Raw genomic sequence first — 22892 nt, forward strand, 5'->3', positions numbered from 1 at the left:
AGTTACTAATCTCACTGCAACTCCCCTCCAAGTCTCCGACCACTACTTTGTATCCTTTTCTCTCTCCCTCTCCTCCAACTACTACTCACTCTGCCCCTACACAGATGGTAATGCGCCGTCGCAACCTTCGCTCTCTCTCTCCCGCTACTCTCTCCTCTTCCATCCTATCATCTCTTCCTCTGCTCAATCCTTCTCCTCCAATCTCCTGATTCTGCCTCCTCAACCTTCCTCTCCTCCCTTCTGCATCCTTTGACTCTCATGTCCCCTATCCTCCCGGCCGGCTCGGTCCTCCCCTCCAGCTCCGTGGCTTGATGACTCATTGCGAGCTCACAGAACAGAGCTCCGGGCAGCTGAGCGGAAATGGAAGAAAACTAGACTCCCTGCAGACCTGGCATCTTTCACTCCCTCCTCTCTACATTTTCTTCATCTGTTTCTGCTGCTAAGGCCACTTTCTACCACTCTAAATTCCAAGCATCCGCCTCTAACCCTAGGAAGCTCTTTGCCACATTCTCCTCCCCCCCGCTGAATCCCCCTCCACTTTCTACCACTCTAAATTCCAAGCATCCGCCTCTAACCCTAGGAAGCTCTTTGCCACATTCTCCTCCCTGCTGAATCCCCCCTCCACTTTCTACCACTCTAAATTCCAAGCATTCATGCTCTACAACATTCGGAGAGTACGACCCTGCCTTACACAGGAAGCGGCACAGGTCCTAATCCAGGCACTTGTCATCTCCCGTCTGGATTACTGCAACTCGCTGTTGGCTGGGCTCCCTGCCTGTGCCATTAAACCCCTACAACTCATCCAGAATGCCGCAGCCCGTCTGGTGTTCAACCTTCCCAAGTTCTCTCACGTCACCCCGCTCCTCGCACACTCCACTGGCTTCTAGTTGAAGCTCACATCTGCTACAAGACCATGGTGCTTGCCCACGGAGCTGTGAGGGGAACGGCACCTCCGTACCTTCAGGCTCTGATCAGTCCCTACACCCAAACGAGGGCACTGCGTTCATCCACCTCTGGCCTGCTGGCTCCCCTATCTCTGCGGAAGCATGGTTCCCGCTCAGCCCAGTCAAAACTGTTCGCTGCTCTGGCACCCCAATGGTGGAACAAGCTCCCTCACGACGCCAGGACAGCGGAGTCACTCACCACCTTCCGGAGACATTTGAAACCCCACCTCTGTAAGGAATACCTGGGATAGGATAAAGTAATTATTCTACCCCCCCCCCCCTCCCCAAAAAAACAAACATTGTAAAGTGGTATCCCACTGGCTATAAGGTGAATGCACCTATTTGTAAGTCGCTCTGGATAAGAGCGTCTGCTAAATGACGTAAATGTAAATGTAAATGTTAGTGGAAGGAGACACCAGCCAGACGAAGAAGTAAAAGAATGAGATGTTTGACTGACCCTTTTTTTTTTTGTCTTTAAAGATTACAATGGCCAGACGTCAAGACGGAGTCGACGCTCTTTAAGACCGTACCAGACGGTAAGGGGCAGGGGTTATCTCACTCGTGAGTGACAGCCATTACAAAATACAATAATTTCAGCCCATTGCTCTTAAGTTGCAGACTACTTTTCCTAACCTGTAATCTCTTCAACCTCAGCCTTCAAAAAAACACGACCAAATAAAATAAAAAGGGGGGCAAGGCCTGTCCCTTTAAAAAGAGAGGGCCGTGGGGCCATTCAGTGGCCCAGCTTACGTTTACAGTCGTGGCCCATCCCCCTGTAGCCGTCTTTGCACTTGCACTTGTAGGAGCCAGGCGTGTTATAGCAGGTGGCGAAACTGTTGCAGTGGTTTTGGCCTGAGAAGCACTCATCCACATCTGAAAGACAGGAGAACCACACAGCTGAGTATGAGGGAGGGAGGGAGGGAGGGAGGGAGGGAGGGAAAGAGAAAGGAAAGAAAGAAAGAAAGAAAGAAAGAAAGAAAGACAAAGAAAGAAAGAAAGAAAGAAAGAAAGAAAGAAAGAAAGAAAGAAAGAAAGAAAGAAAGAAAGAAAGAAAGAAAGAAAGAAAGAAAGAAAGAAAGAAAGAAAGAAAGAAAGAAGAGAAAGAAAGAAAGAAAGAAAGAAAGAAAGAAAGAAAGAAAGAAAGAAAGAAAGAAAGAAAGAAAGAAAGAAAGAAAGAAAGAAAGAAAGAAAGAGAAAGAAAGGTAAGTTATCTTCCTCCCCCTCTCTCTCTCTCCCCACCCCTTCTCTTCTTCTTATCTCTCTCTTAAAATAATTAATGTAAAAACAACACCTGCGCCCAGACGCGATGACTCAGTGATGGGTCACAACATTTCAACAAGCCTGTCTGTTGACCTTTTGACCCTTAAACCCCAGGTAAGGCGTGTGGAAGCTTGGATGACCTCATTACGTACCTACGCACTGGTACTTCCCGTTGATGTATTGCAGGTCGAAGCCCTCGTGACACTTGCAGATGTAACTCCCGAAGGTGTTGATGCACTTACGGAACCGGGGACACATGGCCATGCCGGTTGCACACTCGTCCACATCTGAAAGTAAGAACATTACAGATTAAACTACAGTTTATTATTTATTAATACTTAGAAGGAGAGGTATTAATACTAAGAAGGGAGGGCTGTACAATATCATGGCTCTGATTCAATACATGTAATAAATACCAACGTTTAAATCAGCTAGCCTACCTTCTTCAGGGTTTCAATTCTTTATTAATATTCATATAGTTTTACCTATACCAAAGCCGTATATATCCATGTAAATCAATGGAAATATATTTATCTATGTGTAAGGTTGGCTAGCAACACATCAACGCATACTATATGTATTAAATGAATAAATCCATAAATATAGCCTACAGTTTAATCTGCATCTTTCAAAAGAACAGCACTTCCTCTCTTTCACAGGACTTTTCTCTCTTTTGGGTTTATTCAAACACGAACGAAAGCCGATTATGCATTAAATCCTACGATCAGAACAATACACACCACGGTTGTGAAGGTTTTAAGAGCTTATTCTGTCAGGGTAGACTCAAATCACCTCTGTAGCTACATGGGCAGGAATACATTGAAAGGACTACTGGCTTTGGTGAGTCTATTTTATTTAATGTGCTGTAAAATGTTGCATGATTGAAACAACTCTGACAGTTACGCCAACTTGAAACATACAGTGTTATGGAGAGTCTAAGAGAAAGATGGATGCATACTATAGAGTAGCCTACAATAGGCCAAAATGTGTACAAGGTTTCCAATCAACCATTGCTTTTCTGTCTGAAAACCTACCTATGAAAAGGACTGGTCGTCTAGAAAGAACAGTGCCGTTTCATTCAATCACTTCGTATTTAGTGTTTATCGGCTTGTATTCAGTTCTGGATAGCTGTTTTTTCTGCTGACAAACCCTTTGATTAATTGGCCATTTTTATGAGAAGGAGAAATGAAATATGAAGCTGTCTAGTTTCTGGAACAATCAAAAAATCGCAGGAGTTAATCATTAATTAGCACTCATTAATCCCAGGATTACTCATTAATCATAGCGTATTGTCCTCAACATGTTTCTCGCCTCTCAATCTCCATCGCTTGTCAATATAGGCCTAGCCCACGTCAAATTTTTGCATTTCTGATTTATTTAGCAATTTCTGAGGGTTTTGACATGGGCTTGCCATGGGCTTGCCATAGGCTTCTTCAGTTGCCAGAGGAACAACATGACTAGTAGACTGGACCAGACATATAACTCATCCAAATCATCCTACCCTGGAACAGCTATCAACTCTATCTGGTGACCCTTGACCTTAGTGTTGATTTAAAGCAGACACCCTCTTCCATAAAAAAAAACTCCTCTTTCCGAAAAGGGTTCAAGGGGTCTCCTCAAATATTTCCAGAGTCGTTGTAACACCTGTGGGCTAGGAACCGCTCTCTCCTTCTACAACAATGATTGATGTGCCTCTGTTTTGAAGCCACACCCCCCCTGCCTCCCCTCAGTCTCAAACTGTGACTAGAGTGCATCGCCGGAAGGCTCAGCCGAGCCAATCGACAGAGCTTGTATTTAAGCTGAGCCAATCGACAGAGCCTGCATTTAGATGTGACACGGATGAACTGCTTCAATTTGTCCATCTGAGATTTACTCATCTGAGTGGTGGCATTTAAAAGAGAGAGAGAGAGAGAGAGAGAGAGAGAGAGAGAGAGAGAGAGAGATCCCTGGTCGTTTTACTCCCAGTGAACTTCAGTCAGTCACCTTCATTAAGAAAGGCCCTTATGCAGTCTCCACGTAGTAAAAATGTAATTAGTAGCTCAGAAAGAGAGAGAAAGAGAGAGCGATAGAGAAAAAGAGAGAGCGTGAGAGAGAGAGGGAATCACCGTTGAGGTTGTCAAGGACTATCAGAATGCCAATGGACAAGCAAAAAGTGAAGAGTGTTTGAGAATATCAGGTAGGTTTTTCTCCCTGCTGCTGTCTTCCCCGTTCAGGGTCTAATTTGATATTTGTATATCGTGTTTTCATTGCTGCCAAAGGTATTTTATCGAGCTCTGTGGCAACCAAATTTCGGCAAATTCAAAGGCTGACAAGACTTTGAAAAAATTAAATATGTAACGCTTCTGACATTGAATAATTGAATAAGGCTCACACACCTTGTTGTGTGTGTGCGTGCATTACGATGCGTGCTGATATATTTAACACTAGAACAGAACATACCCACACAGGTTCTTCCATCCGGCGCCAGCTGAAGCCCTGGCGACGGGCACTGGCAGCGCACCTCTCCCTTCAGCACCTCACAGCCGTACTGGCAGTTGGCCATGCCACAGGTACGGGTATCTGGAGGGTATACAGCAGCAGGTTATAGATAGCCAACACACACATACACACAAACACACACACAAACATTAAGGACACACACACAAACGGGTGCGTAAACGCAGGCACAAACACAGCAAGGATTAATTACAACCATACACCCTGGATCACAACCTAGGTAGAGTTGGAATATTGTCACTTTTTTTTTTTTTTTTTTTTTTTTTGGGGGATGGATCAGCTTAATATTGCAGATAGATTGTATCTTCTATCAATGTAATTGTCTGCATCACTTCCAATCCCCCATGTTTTTATTTTTTATTTTTTATATATATATTTCCCTTTATTACTTTTCAACCCCACCATCCTTTCCCTACTTGGAGTAAATTAGTGAACAACAACGCCCAGGCCTCTACTTCCGGTCTATACTTACTATCTACACCTTATGGACAGAGTTAATTTTACAATAATTTTATATATATATATTTATTAATTTTTTTGCTCCTGAACCTCTTCTACTCTCAACCTCTCTGATCATTTTCATGATGTCCATCCGGTTTGCTTCTAAATGCCATATCTTTCTAACTGTGCTCTTTCCCAAAAGCTCCCAACATACAACCTATATACTTATTATGGACACAGTATGCTTACATTATTAGCTATCTTTGTTATTATTTGTTGTTATTTGTTATTAGTCCCATCCTTCAACTCTATTCAATACCTCCCATCTATCTCTTAACACCATCCATATAGGATTTATATTTGCCATATATATTTCAACCGTACTGTGATGTTTTACAAAAGTTCTGAACCTTTCTATTCTCATTGCTTCTACAGATTGTGAATTAAACATAAACATTTTTGCTAAAAGTATTATTATATTATTGATTGATTGACTATGACTTTTCAGATCACCCAGTAATGCTATCTGCAAGGTTAGTTCCAGGTAAATATTGCAATCCTTTAGCCATTCCTGGACCTGTGTCCAAAAACAAGCTACAAAATGGACAGAACCAAAACAAATGATCTAATGATTCTATCTCTTCACAGCAAAATCTGCAGAGCTGGGAAGATTGTATCCCCCATATAAATAACATTCTATTGGTAGCAAGAATTTTATATAATAATTTAAATTGAAAGATTCTAATTTTTGAATCCGGTGTCGTTTTTGCGTGTCAGTTCATAAACACTATGCCATGGGATCGGGTACGTCAAAGATCTCTTCCCAACTATTTTGCAATCTATATGGGACGGCTGTCAATCCTTTGGTCCTTAAGTGAAACTGATATACTTTTTTATTTATCACAGTTTTCCTTAACCAATTATGTTCTTTAATGCAAGGCCGACAGACAAGTTCCTTACTTTCTCCCCCTTCAACTTTCCTCTTCCACTTTTGCGGTAAGGCTGCAATTATTTGGTTGTAATTTTGGATAGAGCAGACATTTCCATATGTTTTTGTTAGCTGCATGTGCGACATAACTCCACCAGTCCTACCGATGATATCATTTACGAAGATTATACCTTTTTTAAACATTCTGTCAAAAAATAAAGGTTTTTTGTCAATTAGTATATTTGAATTTAACCACAATATTTGTTGCATTATTTGTTCTGTCGTTTCTGGAGGATTAAATTGAAATTGCAACCAACTTTCTATGGCTTGTTTTAGAAATAGTGACATTTGGGAGATTATTTTCCTTTCAAATAACTGAAAGTGAGAGGTTGTAATCTGAATAAAGGGAAAAAGGCCTTTCTTGAACAGTGGGTGAGACAATCTTATTAATTTGCTTGAGAACCAGTTCGGATTTAAGTATAACTTTTGGATGACTGAAGATTTTAGTGATAGGTCTAATGCTTTAATATTTAATAATTTCTGTCCTCCGAATTCATATTCATTATATAAATATGCTCTTTTAATTTTGTCTGGCTTGCCGCTCCAAATAAAATTGAATATTTTTTTCTCATATAATTTAAAAAACTGTTTGCTAGGCGTAGGCAAGACCATAAGCAAATAGGTAAACTGGGATAATACTAAAGAGTTAATCAGGGTGATTTTTCCACAAATTGACAGGTATTTTCCTTTCCATGGTAGTAAGATCTTATCTATTTTTGCTAACTTTCTATTACAATTTATTGAAGTGAGATCATTTATTTCCTTTGGGATATGTATTCCGAGTATATCCACATCACCATCAGACCATTTTATTGGTAAACTACATGGTAATGTAAAAATTGTATTTTTTAGTGGTCCAATACGTAATATAGTACATTTGTCATAATTTGGTTTTAATCCAGAGAGGTTAGAAAATGTATCTAGATCCTCTATGAGGCTGTGGAGGGATTCTAGTTGTGGATCTAAAAGAAAACATGAATCATCTGCGTGACAATGACACCTTTGTTTTTAAGCCCTTTATTTCTAATCCTCTGATATTATTATTGGATCTGATTTTAATAGCTAACATCTCGATGGCCACAATAAATAGATATGCCGATAGTGGACAACCTTGTTTCACTCCTCTTGACAGTTTAAAACTTTCTGTGAAATAGCCCATTATTTACTATTTTACACCTAGGGTTACTATACATGATTTTGACCCATTTTATAAGAGATTCTCCAAAATTGAAATGCTCCAGGCATTTATATATAAATTCCAGTCGAACTTTATCAAATGCCTTTTTCGAAGTCTGCTATGAATAGCAGGCCTGGTTTCCCATATTTTCCATAGTGTTCTATTGTTTCCAATACTTGCCTTATATTATCTCCAATGTATCTTCCATGTAAAAAACCTGTCTGATTAGAATGAATAATATCCGACAATACCTTTTTAATTCTATGCGCTATACATTTTGCTAGTATTTTTGCATCACAACACTGAAGTGTAAGGGGCCTCCAATTTTGTAAATGGACTGGATCTTTATATTTTCCACTTGTATCCTGTTTCAGTAATAATGAGATCAGACCTTCTTCTTGAGTGTCAGATAATCTACCATTTACATAGGAGTGGTTAAAACATGCTAATAACGGTCCTCTTAGTATATCAAAAAGGTTTGGTATACCTCGATTGGTATGCCATCCAACCCTGGAGTTTTCCCGGACTTAAAGTCTTTAATTGCATCCAGAAGTTCCTCCTCTGTAATGTCACCTTCACATGAGTCTTTCTGTGTGGCTGTTAATTTGACATTATCAATAGAAAAAAAAATCTCTACAATTAGCTTCAGTTAGAGGAGATGGAGGCGATTGAAAAGAAAACATATGCTTAAAATACTTTGTTTCTTCCTTCAAAATATCATTAGGTGAATTATGGGTGACTCCGTCAATTGTAACCAGTTTCATTAAGTTCTTTTTGGTAGCATTCCTATGTTGAAGATTAAAAAAGAATTTTGTGCATTTTTCCCCATATTCCATCCAGTTTGCTTTATTTTTATAATATATTACACTTGATCTTTCTTGAATAAGTTTTTCCATTTCTTTTTGTTTTTCCTCTAATTTATTCTGAGCCTCTATGTTACAGTTTTTATTGCCATCTATCTGTTCTGTTAGACTTTCTATTTCCTTTCTTAGTATAAACTCTTTTGACCTAAATTGCTTTTGTTTTCGAGATGAGTACTGAATTGCATGGCCTCTAAAGGCACATTTAAAGGTGTCCCATACAATAAGGGGATTCGCTGTACCTATGTTATGTTGGAAAAAGTCAGTTATAAATTCCTTTGTTCGAATTATAAATAAATTATCATCTAATAGGCTTTGATTAAATTTCCAATATCCTCGCCCACGTGGAAATTCAGTCAGAGTAATGTATATGCCTATTATATGATGGTCCGACCGCATTCTGTCCCCTATCAACACTTTTTTTACTTTTGGTGCCAACGAGAATGAGATAAGAAAGAAGTCAAGACGACTAGCTTGATTCAGTCTCCTCCATGTATATCTCACTAGATCAGCATATTTAAGCCTCCATATATCTACTAGTTCTAATGTATCCATGACATTCCACAATTTCCTTAAGAGCATGTGGGTGATTGTTTATGGTGTGATTTCCTTTTCGGTCCATTGAGCTATTTAAAACAGTATTATAATCCCCCACCATAATAATATTGTCTTGAGTTGCTTGCAGGCTTGATAATTTATTATATATATTGTCAAAGAATTGTGGATCATCATTATTTGGTCCGTAAAGGTTAATGAGCCATATCTGTTTATGGTCCAATACCATATTTAAAATAATCCATCTACCTTGCGTATCTATTTGGACAATTTGCACATTCGGATCGAAATTACTATTAATTAATATCATCACCCCTTTCGAATTTCTTTGCCCATGGGAGAAGTATATTTCCCCCATTCTTTTTCCACGCTACTTAGCCATCTCGAATTGTTGAATGAGTTTCCTGTATACAATAGATATTATATTCCTTCTCTTTGAGCCATGTAAATATTGTTCTTCTTTTGTTATTATCAGCTAAGCCATTACAATTATAACTGGCTATACTTATTTCACCATACACCATAATGAGATACAAGTTTCAAGTCTATTTATCATTATATATGTTTGTAAATTTACCAATAAAAAATAGCGTAATGATTGAGTGTCCATATAGCTGTACCGTGATATTTGCATTGCTACGGAGTAACCCTTCAATTGTTCTCCACTAATTCCCCCGCTAAAGCCCCTCCCCATCCCAAGTTGAGCCGTCATCCCAGTGATCAGCATCCCACCCACGTCCCTCCGTATCCCTAAGGCCCCGAGAGGCCAGGACCCATCCATCGAAAACAGCACACAGTGCCACCCACAAAACAGAAGCAGGTTAACCGCCAAAAGCATTTCCAATGCTTTCACCTCTATATATATATATCTATATAACTTATTATTATTTTTTTAAATTATGCATATCCTATTTTCCATCATTATCAATTAATATGCGTAATAATGTCGGCAGTTCACGCATAGGATTCTAACATATAACCAGGATTGCCATTGTATTACATTTAATTCATTGACAAGCAATTATTATCCTAGCAAATAATTCCCGCGGTCCATCCCATACCCCCCAACATCCCCACCCCCCCACTCAACAGATGCCAGACAAGCACACACGCACATACTCACATACTCCAACACACTCAACCCCCCCTCCTCCACAATCCACCATAAAATCCGATATTCAACGGGTTATATCCCAGAGCCCAACTCGAGAAATGAACTTGATCTACGAGTGCACATACAGTTAAAGCTGATTGAGAAAGCATGCAGATTGAGCAGAAATTGATAACAATGTGAGATTTGATTAATCTACTTAATCTATGTCAAGTCCTATGTGATGGAGATCAGATCCTCCCTCTTCACCTGAGACACAAACACTCTGATCCCCTGTTGTAACCATTTTCCCAAGCATCTCCATGCGGTCAGACCTTTGATTATTTTGTGCCACCTGGGCCACAATGATAAACCCCCTCTCTGATTGTCCGAGTGTGACCCCCTCCCCATGGGTTACTGCAGCCAGTGTTGCCAGCACTGCCACTACCTGGGTGGGCGTAACCCACCGGAATCCCCACCGGCTAGGTAAAAGGTCAGTCAAGGTTCTCAGTTAGCAGCTTTGAGAATTTCCTTGTATATTATGCTCTCCCATCAGGGGGCTCTGGCTTTGTAGGACCAACCCTGCCAGGCAGGCTCAGAATCTTGAGGGGGCAGTGCTGCTCAAGTAGGTCTCTGACCGCATTTATTTCCTCTGTTTAGGCTGCATATTCACAGCAGGTCCATAAAATAGATGGGAACTTCTCTTTGGTGTATGGGTCGCTCAGGTGGGTGTCCAGGTTATAGGGTTAGGGATCTTTCCATCATGATAGGACAATGAGTAATTAGATTAGATGTATACTATATTTAAAAATGTATATCCCTCATCTACACAAAATTGAAAGCTCTCTCTCTCACTACCCCTGTTCATAGACCCGGTCGGCTCTGGGATATGCAACCATTTCCTCTCACTCACTTAACGCCGCACCTTTTCAAACACAAAAATGCACACCCACATGGTTGATCATGCGGAAGAAATGGGCCGAGCGTGCAAACGCACCCGCATCCACATCTGCTGCAAGGGGGAAAGGGACGCTAGAGAGAACACAGGACCAACCACAACAACCATCCGCCAAAAACAACAACCTCCCGCCAAAAAATCCATGTTCTAATTATTTGTATATAAAGATGTATTATTCTGCTTGTTATATCGTTTATCCATTTATAAAATACTATACTTACTATAAATGTTATTTTAATATTACAATCCCTATCATTGCTAGTATCAGGTGCTCCAATATTTGACTCCTTCTATTACAACTTTTAGAATAGCCATGGAGTAGTCTTTGTGTCTCTGAACATTTGGTTGTCAATATATAATTTATCCACCACTAGTGCAACATGTTTCCCTTTTAATCTGTTTTCCTTGAAGATTGGATACAGAACTTTGCGCCTTTCTACAATCTCCTTCGGGAACTGATCATTCATGCCTATTTTCGGCCAGCAAGTCTTTTTCCCAGGCTTTTCACCATAGCTTTGTCCTTAAAAAAAGCAAATTTGGCAAACGATTGGGCGCTATATTTCTGTCCTCTTTTTCCAAAACGATGCGTTCGAAAGTTGGATTTTATCGACAGCCTCGAGTGGGATTTGTAGCGCTGTATGCAGGAAGTCCTTCATAATATTCTCTGTTATTTCTCCCTCCTTTTCCTGAATACCCGTAAATACTAGATTTTCCCTCATCGATCTAGTTTGGATGTCTAGTAAGGCTTCTCTCGAAGATTGTTCTCTTTTTTAATTCCCTAACGTCCGTTTCCATTTTAGAGACTGTCACTTTTTATTTCTTTGGTTTCTTTCTCCCATTACAAAGCTTTTTCGCATCACTCATTTGAAAGACTCGCTTTCAACTCTTTTACGTCTTTACTGACCAATTCTAATATGCCCAATTTGTCATTTATCGACTTCAACAGGTCGCTTTACACTTACCATACACAGTGGTGAAAAAGCATATATCATCTGTATCTGTCGATGAGTCGCATTTCCTTTTGGGGATCGGTTCTCCACGCTTATCTTCAGTCATGTTTGGGTGTTGCTTGTTGTAGTAATATTTGTCGATATATTTCTCTAGCCTTATGATCTTATTTCTGTTATTATCCAGATTGAATTATATTAACTGCGAATATATGAAATGCTAATATTTAGTCTAACTTACTGATTTTGAATATTATGTTTTTATCTTGAGGTGTTTTGTACCGATTTCTATTCAATACGCCATCTTGTCTACGTGTGCCTGACAGCTGACTGTCTACGTGTCTGACAGCTGACTGTCTACCTAGTACAATTGGTTAGATGGCTGTAAACACTTACAAAATACCCACAAACCCACACACAGAGATCCTACATTGTAAGTCTGTATCTCAGGGTCCTGGCTTAGTGACCTGGGCTGACCTGGACTAGAGTACATCTGTTCTAATATGAACCAGGATGACGTATTCAGAGGAACACACAACAGGTAACAGATAACCCCACATTATTATATTCCTGTCTCGGAGTCCTTTTCAATGGATGCCCTAAGCCCCTAACCCTTCACTCCACCTCTTCCCCTCACCCCTGCCACCCTCCCCCTTTTGATCCCTTACTCTCTCTTTCCAACCTCTCCCTCTCCGCTCATCTGTCCCCCCCTCCCTTATCCCTTACCCTGCCTCCCTGTCTTCTCTCTCGCCTCTCATCTCTCACCCCTTTCTCACCCTCCGTCGGCCTCCCTATCTTCTCTCGCTCTCTCGTCATCTTTCGACCCCCCTTAGCCTGCCTTCACTCTCCTCTCCTCTCCCGTCCTCCCTCACCCCTCCCTTCCATCTCATCTCTCACCCTCTCTCCTCTCGCCCCCCCGTTTGTCCTGAAAACACCACTCTGCAGTTCCATTCTCATTGGTCTTACAGGAGTTCAAGCTGCTCTCCAAAATAACATGAAATCATTTCTTTGTGTGGAGCCCCCCCCCACCCCCACTTCTCTTCCACTCCATTTCCAAAAAAGGAAATGAAAGTTGCTATGTTTGTTGCTGCAGCAGGTACTCTGGAATAGATTGTGGGAGAGAGAATGAGGCTGGTAACTGCCCAACTGAGTGTACAAAACATTATGAACACCTACTCTTTCCATGACATAGACTGACCAGGTGAATCCAGGTGACAGCTATGATCCCTTATTGATGCCACTTGTTAAATCCACCTCAATCAGTGTAGATGAAGGGGAGGAGACAAGGTTAAAGAAGAATTTTTCACGCTCAACAGTTTCCTGTGTGTATCAAGAATGGTCCACCACCCAAACGGCATTCAGCCACCTTGACACAACTGTGGGAAGCATTAGAGTCAACATGTGCCAGCATCCCTGGGGAATCCTTTCGACACCTTGCAGAGTCCATGAGGGGGGGCAAACCTCAATTAGGAGAGTGTTCTTAATGTTTTGTACACTCAGCGTATTCAACGCTGCCTCAACGGTAGCCTTTTTAAATTTTTGTAATTCAAATGAGGCCTTGGGAGCGCTGCCAGAATCTAATCAGAAAAACAAAACTACCTTCCCTCTCAAAGAGGGGGCCTCCACATTCAAGTGGGGACGATATCATTACTGCTTTCATCAAAGGAACACTCAAGTGAGCACATTCATACTTTGATAAGGTTCTGGATTAGATTGTGTGGTTGCAAAAGGTGAAAAGAAAGGAGAAATAAAAATAGCTTACTGGGGGGCAAGTAGAGACACACTATTTCCTCTAGAAGATGAATCAGAATACCTTCAGGGCTAAGCAATAACAATCCCATTTTACATGCAAGGTTAAAGTTCACTTCTCCTATATATTTTTCATTTTAAGTAATCCCAGTCTCTTTGACTTGGGAATGCGCCCCACACGGTACCCTATTCCCTATATAGTGCATTACTTTTGACCAGAGCCTATAGTCATTTAGGACGCATACTGGCTACCCAGAGCCTGCCCTCCCGAGTGGCGCAGTGGTCTAAGGCACTGCATCGCAGTGTTAGCTGTGCCACTAGAATCCAGGCTCTGTCGTAGCCGGCCGCGACCGGGAGACACATGGGGTGGCGCCCAATTGGCCCAGGGTAGGGGAGGGAATGGCCGGCAGCAACTGTAGCCCAGTTGGTAGAGCATGGCGTTTGCAACGCCAGGGTTGTGGGTTCGATTCCCACGGGGGGCCAGTATGAAAAATAAAAAAATAATGTATGCACTCACTAACTGTAAGTCGCTCTGGATAAGAGCGTCTGCTAAATGACTAAAATGTCAAATGTATATGTAATGGTGAGTGGATAGAATGGGGATTTAGACTTTTTTTTAAAAAACATTTTATCACAGCAGGAGAGACTGTAGTGTTGTCAAAGGTCTTCATGTGGATGTGAAAATGGACTTCATAACTGGAGAGAGAGCACAGTATTCTAATGGCTTTAAAGAGCAACCGTTCATGTGAATACATTTGAGATGAGGGAGAGAAAGCAAGAGAGAGTGTGAGAGAGACAGAGAGAGTGAGAAAATATGAACAGAGAGAGAGGGAGGAGAAATCGAGAGACAGAGAGAGAGAGAGAGAGAGAGAGAGAGAGAGAGAGAGAGAGAGAGAGAGAGAGAGAGAGAGAGAGAGAGAGAGACAGACAGACAGACAGACAGACAGAGAGACAGAGAGACAGAGAGAGAGAGAGAGACAGAGAGAGAGAGAGAGACAGAGAGACAGAGAGAGAATGAAAAGACAACAGACTGACAGACAGAGAAATACAAACAGAGGCAAAGAAGAGAAGAGGGACAGACACATATCCTCACGCCGTTCACACCACACAGACCCACGTCATGTGACATTCCACTCACTTCCACAGGTCCCGTCAGGCATCAGCATGTAGCCATTGAGGCAGTAGCACTTGTAGCTGCCGTATGTGTTCATGCACCTGTGTTTGCACGGCCGTGGCTTCAGACCACACTCGCTCAGGTCTGGAGGGAGAGAAACAGAGGATCAGAAGGAGGTAGGGTGGGGACGGAGAGGGAAGGGAGAGGAAGGAGAGGGAGAGGTATCAGAAGGAGGTAGGGTGGGGGACGGAGAGGAAGAGAGAGGAGAGGTATCAGAAGGAGGTAGGGTGGGGACGGAGAGGAAGGAGAGGAGAGGTATCAGAAGGAGGTAGGGTGGGGGACGGAGAGGAAGGAGAGGAGAGGTATCAGAAGGAGGTAGGGTGGGGGACGGAGAGGAAGGAGCAGAGAGGTATCAGAAGGAGGTAGGGTGGGGGACGGAGAGGAAGGATATGGATCAAAGGGCATAGGGTCAATCTGGGTCAAACCCAGCCTCATCCATTTGTGTGGTGTGTGTATGGGAGGGGGTGGGGTGTGGAGAGTAAGTGCCTAAAGGAAGTGAAGTGTTTCCGTGTTCAGACAAGCCCGGCCGCTACCTTCCTCCTCTCCTCCTCCTCTTTTCACAGGAAGACACAGTTAACAGCTGTTACAACCGACCAAGCTGCTTTATTACATGCTGCAAATGGTAAAAACAAATCCCTCCCTCGTACGTAACCTTTAAAACTTCATTCCGATGGTGACATTACTGTTGTGTATCGCCTTGACAACTCCATTGCTGATTTCAGGGTGTTTCTTTTTGTGACTGTAAATGTCTGGAGCACACACCCTCTACCAGTCTATACAGATATTATTAGAAAACTATCCCTTGTTAAGGTTAGACCCAAGGCTCAACACCTGTCAAATACTGCTGAGAAAATCTCAAGTGATTATCTTTATATTGGTCTGAAACACACAGACACTAACAGTGAGGTTGAGTAAGTGTTCCGTACGAGCACTGATGTCCACGGTTGAAAAAATGCTATAATTCAAGGGGGTTACTTTTTGTTAGCGCACTTCACCTGGAGTGGACTCCTTTGAAGTGTGCTTGGAAGTAGGGTCCCTTGGGAGAACAGGGACCACCAGGAGAGCTTAAAGGGATATTTTGGGATTTGGCAATGAGGCCCTTTATCTACTTCCCCAGAGTCAGATGAACTACTAGCATGCTAGCAGATACCCAGAGACTTCCGGTCATTACGCTAACGCTAGTTAGCATGAGCTCGCGAAACTACCTCTAACTTCCTTCATACTGGACACAGAGACATAAAAATGGTATCCACAAGTTCATCTGACTCTGGGGAAGTAGCTAAAATGCCTCATTGCCAAAACACAGAAGTATCCCTTTAAGTGTGTGTGGGGGGGTGACACACATACACGCATGCATGCACGCACACTCACACACACGCACCCCCACACCTACCCAACAATATTAAAATAACATCTACAGTTGAAGTCAAAAGTTTACATACGCCTTAGCCAAATACATTTAAACTCAGTTTTTCACAATTCCTGACATTTAATCCTAGTAAAAATTCCCTGTCTTAGGTCAGTTACGATCACCACTTTATTTTAAGAATGTGAAATGTCAGAATAATAGTAGAGAGAATTATTTATTTCAGCTTTTATTTCTTTCATCACATTCCCAGTGGGTCAGAAGTTTACATACACTAATTAGTATTTGGTAGCATTACCTTTTAAATTGTTTAACTCGGGTCAAACGTTTCGGGTAGCCTTCCACAAGCTTCCCACAATAAGTTGGGTGAATTTGGCCCATTCCTCCTGACAGAGCTGGTGTAACTGAGTCAGATTTATTGGCCTCCTTGCTCGCACATGCTTTTTTCAGTTCTGCCCACAAATTTTCTATAGGATTGAAGTCAGGGCTTTGTGATGGCCACTCCAATACCTTGACTTTGTTGTCCATAAGCCATTTTGCCACAACTTTGGAAGTATGCTTGGGTCATTGTCCATTTGGAAGACCCATTTGGACCAAGCTTTAACTTCCTGACTGATGTCTTGAGATGTTGCTTCAATATATCCACATAATTTTCCTTCCTCATGATGCCATCTATTTTGTGAAGTGCACCAGTCCCTCCTGCAGCAAAGCACCCCCACAGCATGATGCTGCCACCCCCGTGCTTCACGGTTGGGATGGTGTTCTTCGGCTTGCAAGTTATCCCCTTTTTCCTCCAAACATAAAGATGGTCATTATGGCCAAACAGTTCCATTTTTGTTTCATCAGACCAGAGGACATTTCTCCAACAAGTACAATCTTTGTCCCAATGTGCAGTTGCAAACCGTAGTCTGGCTTTTTTATGGCGGTTTTGGAGCAGTGGCTTCTTCCTTGCTGAGCAGCCTTTCAGGTTTTGTCGATATAACACTAGTTTTACTGTGGATATAGATACTTTTGTATCTGTTTCCTCCAGCATCTTCACAAGGTCCTTTGCTGTTGTTCTGGGATTGATTTGCACTTTTCGCACCAAAGTATGTTCATCTCTAGGAGACAGAACGCATCTCCTTCCTGAGCAGTATGATAGCTGCGTGGTGCCATGGTGTTTATACTTGCATACTATTGTTTGTACAGATAAACGTGGTACCTTCAGGCGTTTGGAAATTGCTCTCAAGGATGAACCAGACTTGTGGAGGTCTACCATTTTTTTTCTGAGGTCTTGGCTGATTTCTTTTGATTTTCCCATGATATCAAGCAAAGAGGCACTGAGTTTGAAGGTAGGCCTTGAAATACATCCACAGGTACACCTCCAATTGATTCAAATTATGTCAATTAGCCTATCAGAAGCTTCTAAAGCCATGACATCATTTTCTGGAATTTTCCAAGCTGTTTAAAGGCACAGTCAACTTAGTGTATGTAAACTTCTGATCCACTGGAATTGTGATACATTTACATTACAGTGAATTATAAGTGAAATAATCTGTCTGTAAACAATTGTTGGAAAAATTACTTGTGTCATGCCCCCTTCCATGTCTAATTGAGGCCCGCCATGACAATAGATCTCCATCTCAACTGTACATGGTGGCTGGTCGTTTTTAGGCCTGGCCCACTTCAGACTAAAACCACGGGTGGCGCCATCTTTAGCTCTGGGGGGAATGCGCGAATGGGAATGCATTTTGGGCGCTTTGGCCGCTGGCATGCCCGTCTGTATCGGACAGATGCTACAGATTTAAATAGATGAATGGGAGGAGGAGCGGAGTGTACCTTGGTCGTATACCACTGTATTAATGTGAATTGGCTAGCCTGCTAAGGTCATGTCAGCGCCGTGATTGGTGGAGGGGAGAAACGGTCTGTTTAAATCCTCCGCTGTGCCATTGGGCTTAAGTCAATTTCCAATGCAGTAAATGTTAAGGGTTGACTGACAGTCATACAGAACGGGTTGTGGACAGTTTAGAATAGGACACTGTGGCCTACTAGATGTCACAATCGTCAGGGAGAGACCAAGGCGCAGCGTTGAATGCGAACATTACATTATATTTATTATTATACTGATCACACGATCAAAACAACAGACGAAAAACGTGATGTCTACGGTTTGAACACAAACCAAATAAGAACAAGAAACCACAAACACAAAGTGAAAGACAGACAGTTAAATATGGCTCCCAATCAGAGACAACCAGCTGACACGCGTTGCCTCTGATTGGGAGTCACTCAGGCCAACATAGAAATACAAACATAGAATTACACACCCTGGCTCAACATAACAGTGTCCCCAGAGCCAGGGCGTGACAGTACCCCCCCCTAAAGGCTAAATACTAAATACCACAGGGGAGGGACCGGGTGGGCACTCCGCCTGTGGCGGATCCGGCCCGGGCCTGATCCCCACTCCTCTCCAACCCCCCAAAGTACCCCTGGTCCGGTCTGGCCCCGCTGGCCGGGGAGCTGGACTGCACACTGATGGAGCGGATTGCTCTAGCTCGGCGTAACGCATCTGACCGATGCCGACCAGGCACCAGTGGAACAGGCACGGGCCGTGCCGACCGACGCACGCACACCACTGGCTTGGTGTGGGGAGCAGGAGCGGGCCGGACCGGGCTGACGGGCGCACCACTGACTTGGTGCGGGAGCTCTGGATGGGCCGGACTGGGCTGGCGACGCGTGCACCACAGACTTGGTGCGGAGAGCAGGAACGGGCCGGACAGGGCTGACGCAAACGCACCACAGACTTGGTGCGGGGAGCAGGAATGGGCCGGACTGGGCTGGCGACGCGCACCACAGACTTGCGTCGCGGAGAGCAGGAACGGGCCGGACAGGGCTGGACGCAACGCACCACAGACTTGGTGCGGGGAGCAGGAATGGGCCGGACTGGGCTGGCGACGCGCACTACAGACTTGGTGCGGAGAGCAGGACCGGGCCGGACAGGGCTGACGAAATGCACCACTGACTTGGTGCGGGGAGCAGGAATGGACCGGACCGTACTGGGGACACACACCACTGGCCCTACACCGGGATCTGGAACGGGCCGGACCGGACTGGCAACACACGCCAGTACCTCTCGCCGTGCCTCTACATCCTCCATCCCCTCTTCGACCAGTGGCCCCCGTAACCTGGCGGCCTCCTCTGGCAACCCGCTGGACCGCTCTATTGCGGCCTCCTACTGGTCCGACGTCGTGAGCCCCCCCCTAAAAAATTTCTGGGAGTCTCTCTTCCCCGTGGGCCAGGCCTCGATAATTCTCGCCCAACTCTCGCTCTTCTGCTTCCAATCTCCGCCATTCAGCTCCTCATTCGGCTTGACCCAGTCGAAGCTCTGCCTCCACTGTTGCCAAGTCCACCCACTCTGCTCCTCACTAGGCTGCTTGGTCCAGTTCTGGTGGTTTCTTCTGTCACGATCGTCAGGGAGAGACCAAGGCGCAGCGTTGAATGCGAACATTATATTTATTATTATACTGATCACACGATCAAAACAACAGACGAAAAACGTGATGTCTACGGTTTGAACACAAACCAAATAAGAACAAGAAACCACAAACACAAAGTGAAAGACAGACAGTTAAATATGGCTCCCAATCAGAGACAACCAGCTGACACGCGTTGCCTCTGATTGGGAGTCACTCAGGCCAACATAGAAATATAAACATAGAATTACACACCCTGGCTCAACATAACAGTGTCCCCAGAGCCAGGGCGTGACACTAGAATACAGTAAATGAGATACTATGATTAGTCTAGTTTTCACTTCCATTGGTCCAATAGCACTAATTCACATAAAACAACTAAGAGAAGCTTCTCTATTGGTTTCTAAGAGAAGCATCTCTATTGGTTTCAGTGGTTTATATAAAACCATTAAGATTTTAGTAAATGAAACATGTTCAGAAGTTGTTTTTATTTTACTAAATGCAGAATAATTACTTTAACCCACAAGCAAATTAATCTGTTACAGTTTTATATCCAACATATCTTTTACACTTGATACCCTTGAGTACTAAACGAGAAGAGATGGCGCATTTGGAGCTGTCACGACAAAGTCATCATATTAAATATCGACTCCCACCAAGACATAGAACTTGAAATCATCGACAGAATGAGAAACTGGAGTGCCCATTTCAGCTCTGAGATTTCTAATCAAGGCGCAATTACCTAGCTAATTTGTACTAGAAAAAGAGAAAGACATTGTCTTTCTTTGTGGAGTATCTTTGGAGAGGCAATCATTAGCACCTGTCAGTGTTCTTTATTGTCAAAAAGTGAATTCATACGTAGAATGGAGTGATATGAAACAATGTAATTGAGGTTTACATCGGGAGATAACGACAGTGGATATATTGGCTGCTTAAAATGTGTTATAAAAATCCTCATCCTTTTCATCGTTAACTTTCCGAACGTAACTCAAACTTGTTTCAAGGTCAAAGAACAATTCCAACACTTCAACTCAGTCTTGTTAGCATCGTTAGCACTGTACTACAGACATACAGTGATTGCCGCTAACTATCATTAGCTCAGCAACATGGCCAAACACACAAACATGACAAAATGGCCTCTCGAATAACGACAACTCCTCCCAGACTTCTGTCTGCTATTTTGGTCACCATCCTGTTTTCTTTATTATCACCTTTCATTTGGCCGGTACCCTCCCTGACAGTTCAGTAATCACACACCACACACGCACACACATTCAGAACCCTGGAACTGGTATTTGCCAGCCATTTCTCCAACTGTCACTCCTGCTTTGTCTGCCGGAGCTCTACCTTCATCACTAATAAGAGCTGCTGTGGAGAGACACAAGGGTAAAAGGCCAAGAAACAGAGAGAAAGAGAGAGAGAAAGAGAGAGAGAGAGAGAGAGAGAGAGAGAGAGAGAGAGAGAGAGAGAGAGAGAGAGAGAGAGAGAGAGAGAGAGAGACAGAGAGAGAGAGAGAGAGAGAGAGAGAGACAGAGACAGAGACAGAGAGACAGAGACAGAGAGAGAGAGAGAGAGAGAGAGAGAGAGAGAGAGAGAGAGAGAGACAGGATTTCGCTTGCCCAGGCAGTGACAACTGAAAAAAAGCTTGAAAATGTAAATGAAGAGAATGATGGGAGTGGAATGGGTCACGTTCTCAGACAGCACAAGCTCCGAGCAGCAACTAGCGCAGCCAAATGACATACAGCCTGGCTGAGTCTGTTCCCTGTTGGAAGATCAACAAGATAGAGGGAGACAGGAGGAGATAAGGAACGGGAGACAAGAGAGAGCGAGATGAGGGAGGAGATTACAGATAGGAGAGATAGAACCACCACTTGACAAGGTGTTGGGGGTCTGTTCTATGTGTCTGTGGAGTAAAACCCTTCTCTGAGATATTACTATCCACTGGCAATGAACTGTAGTGATGCATCGAGAGAGGGAGAAAAAGAGAGAGAGAGAAGAGAGTGAAATAGAGGATGAGATAGAGAGACAGACAGACAGAGAGACGTGTTAGAGACAAAGAAAGAGAGAGAGGAGAAGGAGAGAGTAGTCCAAGTTATTTATTGGGTGGACTGCTTCGAGGTATGCGTCGGCAAAGTGTTCCTGACACGCCACTATCACTTGCTAACAGATCACCCAGGGGCTCTCTGGTAGAGCATGCAGAGTGGTCCATTGTTCTAAGGTGGCTGAGAAACCATGAGAATCCATGTCGGTGATGGATCCCCCTCCAATGACTTGCTGTCTAGAGTTCAGGGAAAATAAGAGTGTGTGGGGAAGGAAGAAAAACAACAACAGAGGCAGAATGATGAAGGAAGAAATTGGGAATAGCAGAGACAGAGACAGAGACAGAGACAGAGACAGAGACAGAGACATAGACAGAGACAGAGACAGAGATAGAGACAGAGACAGAGAGACATAGACAGAGACAGAGACAGAGACAGAGACAGAGACAGAGACAGAGAGACATAGACAGAGACAGAGACAGAGACAGAGAGAGACAGAGAGACAGAGACAGAGACAGAGACAGAGACAGAGACAGAGACAGAGACAGAGACAGAGAGAGAGAGATATAGGGATGAAAATAAAGATAGGAAACCGAAGTGCTGCAAAGGAGTCCAGAACAGAAAGGGGGTTCCAGGTGCCAAGAGGCAGAGTGCGCGAGGCATGTTGGCATCATGGCATGCTTGGCGTTCGCTCTGTCATTCCTGCTGCCAGGCCAGGCTTTGGCATCGGCTCTCCTAGAAGAAGTAGGGAAGGAGAGGAGGAAAAGAGAGGGGAGAGGGGACATTCATTCTCCCTCGGCCCAAGCCATAGAGGACTGAGCCATGCATGTGGGGCATACGGAGGGCATAAAGTGGGTGGCGGGTGTGGCGGGGAGCGGAGGGCACCCTTCACCACCTCACGTTCCACAGTTTATCTCACCCTCCATCAACAGCCCCGCTGGAGGCTGGTGGTCCACAGGAAGAAAGATAGGGGGGTGACTGTCCCATGTTAGGGGGGTTACATAGTCCAGTTCCTCTTCTTAAATAGGGGAGGGGGAGACAAAACAACACACAAGGAGAGAGAGTGAGATCTCGCCGCCGGTGGGAAAAACACCCACGCACACACACACACTGGGATTAGTACACCTCTGACCACGACTGCATTCCTGGAGAGCAAGAATGACATTATGCAGCAAAGAGGATTACACTTGTGGGAATTGGACATGAGCAGACTAGAATCACACCAAAAAAAGAGAAAGAAAGAGAGAGATTGAGCCAGTTTCTCCTTCTTCTCCTTCTTTTTCTGACTTCTCCTCCCTTCAGCATTCCTTTGTGTCAGCGATGACATGAAATAGCGTCTCGGAGTCAGAGAGAGTATTCAGTCTGGATTCTGATACCCTCTGCCTGTATATCGGAG

The 22892-nt window shown here is 43.6% G+C and overlaps 1 protein-coding gene across 1 annotated transcript; it reads right to left on the bottom strand.

The window, feature by feature from the left end:
• Positions 1-1694: 1694 nt before the first annotated feature.
• Positions 1695-14723, bottom strand: LOC123490762 (nephronectin-like; the record flags this gene model as incomplete). The annotated part of the gene is made up of 4 exons (XM_045220634.1): positions 1695-1817; positions 2357-2491; positions 4644-4763; positions 14604-14723. Coding segments are annotated over 4 exons (498 nt in total), but the record flags the coding sequence as incomplete, so codon positions are not given.
• Positions 14724-22892: the final 8169 nt, after the last annotated feature.

The sequence above is a fragment of the Coregonus clupeaformis genome, unplaced genomic scaffold (genome assembly GCF_020615455.1).
Source record: "Coregonus clupeaformis isolate EN_2021a unplaced genomic scaffold, ASM2061545v1 scaf4664, whole genome shotgun sequence".
Classification (NCBI taxonomy): domain Eukaryota; kingdom Metazoa; phylum Chordata; class Actinopteri; order Salmoniformes; family Salmonidae; genus Coregonus; species Coregonus clupeaformis.